The following is a 9,553-nucleotide window of genomic DNA, read 5'->3' on the forward strand; positions in this document are numbered from 1 at the left end:
ATGGGATATTCGGTCGATGATTGGATTTTCGATGGATGATCGGATATTCGGTGGATGATCGGATATTCGGTGGATTGGATATTCAGTGGATGATGGGATATTCAGTGGATGATGGGATATTTGGTGGATGATTGGATATTCGGTGGATGATCGGATATTCGGTGGATGATCGGATATTCGGTCGATGATTGGATTTTCGATGGATGATCGGATATTCGGTGGATGATCGGATATTCGGTGGATGATTGGATATTCGGTGGATGATTGGATATTCGGTGGATGATTGGATATTCGGTGGATGATAAGATATTCGGTATATTCAGCACAGCCCTAATTGGGGATGAGAGAAGCCACTTTCAAAACTTCAAAGGGGGCGTGGCCATTTTATGTAAATTAGACTGTTGGTGTAAATATTATTACCTTCAAACAAAACGGCAGCTTCCCATTTGATACCGATAGTCGGGGTGTCACTGTGTTGCAAATCTAATTAGCAACGCTTGATTAGAGTGTATTTTTACAACCATTGTGCGAGCGCGTACAACTGACTATAAACCTTTTCGTGGACCCTTATTGGTTCCCTATGAAAGCCAATGGAGAAAATAAAGAAAAATTTAAACAGCTACTATGGAATTCCCAAAATGTTAGTGGGAGCAGGTGCACCAGTCTAATCATGCCATTACCGGTAGATATGCACAATCACTAGCATCTTGGGCCAATACTAACCAAATGTTAGGTCCCCTGGGTATTTGGAGTTGGCAAAGAAGTTACCCTGGCTTTTCGCCTTGGGGAAAAAAAATTGGTCAACTTCCATTACTGTGAGAAGCAAATATCGACTAACAACTCTTAAACCATGTTATATTTGTATGCTATGCACCTTTACGATGCTGTGTTCCCTGTATTCTGATTGGTTGGCTCTCAAATAAATGTACACGTGTAATGCAGTGCCTATACTTTTGCATGTTGCTATTAAGAGAGTTGTCTCCGCATCAGAGGTCGTGAGGGCAACAATGCGCTTGCTATTATCAGACTCAAAATTTAGAGCTGAAGGTTCAACTTGATAATTTTTGCTCAACAAATTTCTGCCCAAATTTGTTCAACTTTCCCAAACTGCAACATCTTCAAAAGTTTCCTAGTTGGACAAATTTGGCCCCCTTACAATTTTGCTCCTTGACACAGGGACTTATAAAGTTAACTTAATCTTTTTTCCCCTCATCGGACAACTCTCTGTCATCCACAGGTCTACAGTGGCCGAGATCAACAGCTATGAGAATCCCTGGCCCCAAAGTACCGAGGATTTCTCAACGGATAAGCTACAGAAGACTCACTTGTGATCTGTCAATCAGCTGCGTGCTCTTGCCCTTGCTCCTCCCACCTCTCGCATCCTGTTAGCATGTCACTAATTAGAAAGTGGTGTTTACTTATAAATGTGTATAGAGAATAGTCCTTTGATTTTTATACAGAAAAGAATGTAGGCTGAAAGCTGGCGTGGTGTATTATAAAAACAAAATACAAAGTTTGTAATTTTTCTGTTTTTGTAGGGCAAAATCTTTGTACTAATGGTTATGTTATGATGCATATCAATACGTCTTCAATGATGGCTTCAGCTTTTTTGAGGAAAATCAAAAGATACAGTAGATTGCGAAACAGTTTCAAATTTGGATATATAAATAAATAACATCCATAAAATAAAAAATTAGAAAGTGCTTTTCAAATCCGAGCAAAAGTGCGTAAAGTTTTTCCAAAAAAAAAATATAATATAGTAATTAAAAAAATGTTGAAAGGAGGTGATAATTGCATTTCTTTTTTATTTTGGAGAGGGAGAGCCTTGTACAGTGGGTATTGGGTTGTAAACACGGGAGTTTGAGTGCTTGAGTGCAAATACTTCTTTGTCTGTTTTCAAAGTTGTCTGTTTTAAATTGTAAAATGTTTTCAAGTAATACATTTATGAAAAGTACTCAACCAATGAGTTTGAAAGTTTTTTTATTAATGTATTTACTTCAAAACATCTTTTGGATAATTTTCTTATATTCGGTTTTTTAGGTAAGCAGTTTTAACTTTACATTGCTTTTTTGTCTATGGATAAATATGACATTGTTATGAACGCCTTTGCCAATTTAAATTGGTTTGAAGTTATTTGTTTGATTTTTGAAGTTAGAAACTTTTAAAAGAAATTTGATCGTTTTTAAAGAAACTATGTCTTAAATTAGTGATAATTGTTTCTCATTTGTTTATTGTAAACAAAAATCATGTGGGAATTACTGAAAAGACACACCACATAATTTCACTACCATCATGATACGTCTTTCAACGAAAAAAAGTAGATTTTGATGAAATATGTTTTTCAGTGTACTTCATTTGTGTGAAAATATCTTAGCTATGCAAATCTGTTTTCTTATAATGATTGGTCTGAGGGTTGATCTTCTTAAAGGGTGTCTTTCGATTAATTCTAAATAAAAAAGCAATTATTGATGCGGTATTCAGGGTATTTTTGAAGTAGAAAATGACTCGCATTGCAAGGGCAGAACAATGAAAGAAATTGTGTCCATGCAGACTTTGAAGATTAACCTATTAATGCAATGCGTGTCATTAAAAATAGTACCAGTATGAAAGTAGTGCCTTCTACAGTAGATCTTTCAAGTACTGTGTAAAAGCAATATACTGATGCATAGATTATTTGTATTGTAAGGCTTATTACATATTTAGGAACTAATAATATGCATGGTACCCAGTTTTCATGCATATGTGAGTGGTTTGATGTATAAAGAAGAGTTACGTTTTAAAATCTGTGAGGGAAAGAAATTTTACATTTGTTTTATCTGTATGTTAGTGTAATGATAAGAAAGTAAATATTCAGATATGGAACTTTTTATACAATTCTGATTTGTCTAGATTCATGTACATGTAGGTAGCAAATGTTACAAATTGGACTGTAAAACAGATAATTTTTCGATGGCATATCAAGCAGAGGGAGCTTCAAGGTAAAAAACAAAATGGGGAGAAAATAGCAAAAAAAGCTCTTCAGGATATTCACCAACCTCCTAAATGACAGTTGGTGTGATCATTTCATGTCTAAGTTCAGATTTAGACTATTTTTTGGCAAAAAGGCTGTAAAGCAGGGCGTAGACTAAAAAGGCTGAATACATTTGTTTTCCGGAGACTAATAGATTTAATTCAAGCGGACGTTTCATGGCACTTGAAGGAAGGTACATGTACATACATACCCAGTAGTCAATTTTGCATTATATTTGTAATAAACTTGCAACGCATAATTGTTCAGTGCCTTTTTTTGTCTGTTCTTCCTAAATTAATTGTTACCTCATTTTTTATTCATTATTTTGTCATCCTTGCCTCCATAATTTCGATAGACAAGGTACTATGTTTTGTCCGGCATGATTGATCATATCTTTTCACCTTTCATTTGCCAATTTCTGGGATTTGTTGAAGTGCTGCCCTGCGGTTAAATTTAATACAGGGCGCCCCCAACAAGTGTTGCGAGGGGGCAAGGAGCATCGGGGGCCCTTGCACAGTTGCGTCGCCCACCTACCAACAGAACGCGTTTCGATTCCACACTCATTAACTGCATCTTTATATGAAATGTATTATCAATGAGATCAAAAGCCTTTAAAAAATCAGTCAAACAGCGCTGCCCGTATTGTTACATGCATCAGCCCCCCTATGCAAAAAGTACATCAGACTAACCAAATAGTGTGAAGTAGAGACTACTTTTACATTTCTATACTGGTCAATATAAATTTTTGTGTCGGACATCGTGAAGTACCCATTGAGCAACAAACCCTTCGCTACTTTTAGCACACCCATCCGTCAGGGACACTGGCCTCAACTTCTCAATATTTGCCGGATACCGTTTGGAAATGTGAGTTGAACACTAAGCGCGTAGGCATATTCTTTGATGAGTCTAGGCGGTATCCCATCAGGACCTGTAGCCAGATGAATTAACCTTTACTCAACATACAGTTCCCATGGTAACAGATGAGGGTCTGGCTTAGGTGCAGGCAAAAAAGCGGGCAGTTTTGAAATGTCCAATGGTGTAAGACCAGATGACACATTGCCAAATTGATCATTATAGTATTAGCAATGCCATGGCGATTACTTGCACATACCTCTGGGACATGTAGGCCTATGCTAAGTTCAGTAGAATTATTTTTAGTCATGATTTTAATCTGTTGGTGCCAGTTTTTAGTATCATTTTAATTTCTTGTTCTGCGGAAGAACACTACAATTCTGCATTCCTTTTGAACCGATAATCCTTTATTTCAATTTTCTATTAAAATGCAAACCATACGAGTAAAAAAATATTGTTTGAACCGTGATTAAGTCAGCAATCGGTCAAGTATTTTTAAGCTTATTAAATGTTTAACAATGCTCTGTTCAAGAGGCCAATCAGCAGCTTGTTTTAGCCCTTCTAAAACTACGGGCAACTACATTTTTTTCCAAAATATAACCACTTTGAAGTTTGAAATGTAGATATGTTCTTAATTTGAAGATATTGCAAGAATATCAAACGTTTGTAGCCTAAACAGGTTCACGTTCAATGCTGCTAATTGCCCTTTCGTCAAATTCATGACTCATCAGTTGAACTTGCGTTGAATTTATTAAATTGTTTTTCTTACACTGACGTTTTAATTACATTATGTTTTGTGTTGTTTTGGTTGTCTGCAATATCCTGCTTTCATTTTAAAACTCTCATAACATGGAAGACTTATCTGAGAAAAGTGCAGGTAAAGTGTGAAAGGTTTCATGATACCACTCCCTGCTCTGCTGACACTGCACCATTTTGTCATCTAGTCCTTCTGGTTGCCTGCAAAAGCAGAAGACCTCAACTAAACCGCTGTTGTCCGCTTGATGCCTCCACTTGCAGCTCGATTAACCTAGGAACAATGAAGCAGGCTGCAAAGTGAGTTCGTATGCTGCGTTGGTCCCAGTGCACAAAGCATGGGCATTAGCAACGGCCAAAAGGCCACAGTCAGTTCCACCAACCTACTATTCCACCTTAGAACTTGTCAAAGAACTTGTCTTCTGTAAAAAGCAAGGCAGTAATGGTTCTCTTCAGGGCAGCAGGCAAGGAACTCCTAAGCTATCATAAACCCTAGCTTTGTGACCAAGTGCAAATCACTGAACTTCTTTCATGAATCACTTACATTCGCATTTTGAAACAATGGACCACCACATAACCTCCGGCACTACCTGCATGAAGGGTCACTGCACTCTGAAAGGCCTGAAGGGCTGGGAACTGATTAGACAGGCAAGATTGGGGAAAATCAATGTGTTTATCACTTGAAAAAAAGATCCAGTTATGATGCCCTCTGTGCTGGCACCCTATGGGGGCCTTCTTGATACTCTTCGCTGGCTGTGGATATCAGGGGCTGGTCTATTATAATGAGAAACACACAAAAACTAAACTTAACATTTAACTTCAAGTCTTCAAGATATTACAAGAGCCAATTCCATGATAGCAAATAAGAATACTCCTTTCCTATGGACGAAAGATGACCCTCTTACCGATCTTGACAACTTCAAAATCATCACTGACACCTGGAAAACAATACATCATTGGGTTACCTGTATTGTAGAATACCGAACATCAGCTAAAGAACCTCCAGTATGACCTACGTACAGGACACGACAAGAAAGACAGAAAGAGACAAGTATAAGGCTAGTGAAATTGGCATGTACTTTAATTTTAACATTCAACCCAAGTGGGCACCAGAAAAAAAAAAGAAATTGTACATGCACAGAGGAATATCAGAACTGACATCTTATCTGACACCTCCACGAGCACCCTCTGTCCTCAGTCCTGAAGAAAATCCCCCTGAAATACTCACAGCTTCTAAACGGGCTCGAGACACAAATTAAATTAATGCTATTTTCTGTTGAATTTTCAATGACTTTTCGAAGATAATTTTTCTTTCAATGATGATCACACCTAAAAATACTCCTGAAACCCATCGCCATTTTGAAAAACGATGCCTACGCTCCATTGCAAAATAGTGCACTTTTAGGGCCGAATTTCATCGAAAATGATACAGAAATAAACGCTCATATAGTCATGTGCAAAGCTTCAACACTTCTTTTTTACAAAACCGTAAGTTCATGGCCCACAAAATGGTCTAAAGTCGGCGAATTTAAGGGCATGCAAATCGTAATTTGGCCGGCGTAAGCAATTTGGGCCTATTTACTGGCCTATAGCGATTGGACAAATTTTACCAACTTCACGTATTATGCATGATAATGATGAAAAGTCACGAGGTGATGGCTCTCCTTGCACCTAAACGCGTATTATGAAACTCATGCATGTGTTAAAATCGCCAGCGTTACGCTATCAGTGGCCAGCTATAGAGTAGCAATAGTCCAGTGGCTTAAGGAAAACATCGTGACACGGCGGATTAAAGCCAAATTTGGTACACTTACTGTATAGGTCCCAAGAAGTCATTCTAGAGGGGGGTGCCCGGTTTTGGCAGCCTGGGTCAAGGTCAGGCCAAGGTCAAAGGTCAAATGGTGTATTATATGGTATATAATTTGTAGTAAATTTCGACAAAGTCTGAAATTTTAAATTCCGAATAGCATAAAGGATGTCTGGCAATTATAAGACCTAACATTTCAGAAAAAGTTCTATCAAAAATACTTTTCCCCAAAAAATAGGGGAGTTTATTCCATTTCACAAAATGTTGAGTCAGCACTTTTTAGAAAGTTTGCTTTCTATTATGTAAATTTAGAGAAAAGGAAACTTTGATCGTTTTCGCATCACTACTTCGGCACATGGATACTATAGCAAGCATAAATTACGCTCTTCCAGAGGTGGCAGCAAGTCATTTTTTGCAAGTCCAAGTCAAGTCACAAGTCATTAGGTCCTGTCACAAGTCATGTCACAAGTCATTAGGTCCAGTCACAAGTCAAGTCACAAGTCATTTGGTCTAAAAACAAGTCAAGTCACAAGTATCTTTGTCCAAGAACACGTCAAGTTGCACATTATTTTGTCCAGCTGTAATAAGCTTAAAGAACCTGGCGTCAACTTACGAGTTATTTTGAACATGCCTCCTTAATTCCCCTTTTTCAATGCGTTGCAATTACTATTCTTGTAGTTTATCACATATCTGTCGGATATTAGCCCTTTGTATACTTTAATAAATTTACTTTACATTGTAGAAATAAATGTTGAGATGACATGAAAAAAGACTTCACTCACTCGATTACATGTAGTATACTAACACTTTATTGTTCGATTTTCATGTATACTAAACGCCTACCAATGGGTTAGACTATCCGGTATTTTACATGCAATTGACAAAGGCCTGCTTTCTTTTCATGAAAGGTTCCTTTCAACGTTTGTCCAAACATTACATTAAGCAAGAGACTTGGTCATTGAAAACTGTAGTTTGTTGTGACAGTCTTATTGAAAACTTTTGAAACTAGTGGGAACTATTCATTTACTGGATTCAGTCACTGAGGTCTATTTTCTGGAATGAAACTTTCTCGCTGCATCTATAAACTGCATTTATAAACACTTTGAGTGGCCTTTTGGGGCCTTGTGTTGGGCGACTTCAATTAAAAAAAAATCTATTTGTTCATGTACAAACTGTTACACTTCAAATAAACAAGATTTGATAGCATAGTATCACTCAACTTTGCTCTGTGTGGCCTCATAATTATTCCTCCATGACTGAATACACGTGCGAAACTCACCACCCGTGGAACAACACCGCTAGAAGCCGCCATACTTGCTTGTCAATTATGACATATTGCAGTCACTTTTTATTTCACTCACGCGCGCGTACGCAACGTAACAGCTCAGCTCACTGATATGATCTACAGCTGCAGCTGGGCGAAGTAGAAACCGTGCAAGGCGTAAACCGAATGAGCTAATTAAAAGTATAATAGCTTAATTAAAGTGTATTGGGTCGCTCGAGTAGCGTCTGACTTGGGTTGGTAACAAGTCATTTTTTTGCAATCCCAAGTCAAGTCACAAGTCATTGTTTGCAAGTCCAAGTCAAGTCACAAGTCAAAGCTGGTATTTACAAGTCAAGTCACAAGTCACAAAAATAGCGACTCGAGTCCGACTCGAGTCAAAGTCACATGACTCGAGTCAGCAACTCTGCGCTCTTCCTTTGATTTATTTATTAATTATACGTGGTTTATTAATTATCTTTATTACAATGTTAGTTTGATTTCAATTATGATTTAAAGCTGATTATGTCTGCATATGTATGTATTGTATTTACATATCACGGTTTAACTCACATTAGGCACGAAAGTGTATGGTCAGTTTTCTGGTATTCCATTCTTTTTTTCTTCTGAAAATGTATTGGTTGTTCAAGTTCAAATTATTCATTGGGTGTCATTGTTTCACAGTGGCACTGTAGGCCTATATGTAGGCCCACAAAAGTTATATACAGTGTATGTATATGGATGAGGCACATGTCGAAATTGTTTTTCATTTGCATAATAGCACCCTGATGTGTTAATTGTTTGCTTTCGCCTACTTTGAAATTTTGCTGACTCAGCAAGTTTGGAAATGGAGTAAACTGCACTAATTTGTTGGGCAAAGCTTTTTATGATGGAACTTTTCTGAAATGTTACGTCTTATAATTGTCAGACATCCTTTTATGCTATTTCGAATTTAAAATTTCAGACTTTTGCGGAAATTTACCACAACTATATACCGTAAAATACACCATGTGACCTTTGACCTTGGCCTGACCTTGACTCAGGCCGCCAAAACCGGGCACCCCCTCTAGAATGACTTCTTGGGACCTATACAGTAAGTGTACCAAATTTCGTGCTTTAATCCGGCGTGTCACGATCTTCCCAAAAATTAGCTCTAGCCACCGGACTACATTAGCCTTTCACTCTGTGATAAATGACACAACAAAAACCACAATTGAAAAGTGGCGCAATTCTCTAAATAGACCCTTTCATAAAATTGGTCACTGCTCAGTCAACCGTGAATGTAATTACATGACTAGGGTGTAATTTTAAAGAGGAGATTCAACCCTAGCAGAGGATTTTTGATTCACATGTGCCCTATTTCTGTTTAAATTAGCAATAATATCTCCGTTAATATATCCACCCTGTATAGGTTTTCCTGGCTATTTTAAAAGATTTTTCATTCAAATTTGCCAATTCTACCATTCAATTTTGTCCACGAAAAATCTCGCACGTTTTTACCAGAACCAATTTAGTCATTTACCAGTCAATTTTAAAGTTTCATCTAAGATGTTGCTGAATGGCAGCATTCGCAGATCGAATTCGTCGAATATAAATCAATCAGACGAATTTGATTTCTGATATTTACAAGGTTTGGCGTAGACGAGACGAAATCGAATACGCCTGGACGAAAACGTATGCTAATCATTTGAATTCGCTTGAAATGAATTTGAAATTGTCTGACAAAAGACTCAATTAAACATTGGAATTGCGGAATTGCAGCGAACTGATGTTGATGGACGAATTTGAATATTAGAATCGGTGAATCGGGATAACCTATACTATATACTTGAACACGATAGCCTCATCATTGAAACATCTTTCTTAGTGG

The 9,553-nt window shown here is 37.5% G+C and overlaps 1 protein-coding gene across 6 annotated transcripts in view; it reads left to right on the forward strand.

The window, feature by feature from the left end:
• The window catches only part of LOC119734880 (fibrillin-2-like), an 81,390-nt gene extending 78,119 nt beyond the window's left edge, over positions 1-3,271 (forward strand). For all 6 annotated transcript variants that reach the window (XM_038208489.1, XM_038208490.1, XM_038208494.1 and 3 more), the window contains one exon: positions 1,238-3,271. In XM_038208489.1, coding sequence (XP_038064417.1) covers positions 1,238-1,331 — 94 coding nt within the window. In that variant the 3' untranslated portion in view covers positions 1,332-3,271. The remainder of the gene's footprint in view (positions 1-1,237) is intronic.
• Positions 3,272-9,553: the final 6,282 nt, after the last annotated feature.

The sequence above is a fragment of the Patiria miniata genome, unplaced genomic scaffold, assembly GCF_015706575.1.
Source record: "Patiria miniata isolate m_02_andy unplaced genomic scaffold, ASM1570657v1 HiC_scaffold_28, whole genome shotgun sequence".
In the NCBI taxonomy this organism is placed as follows: domain Eukaryota; kingdom Metazoa; phylum Echinodermata; class Asteroidea; order Valvatida; family Asterinidae; genus Patiria; species Patiria miniata.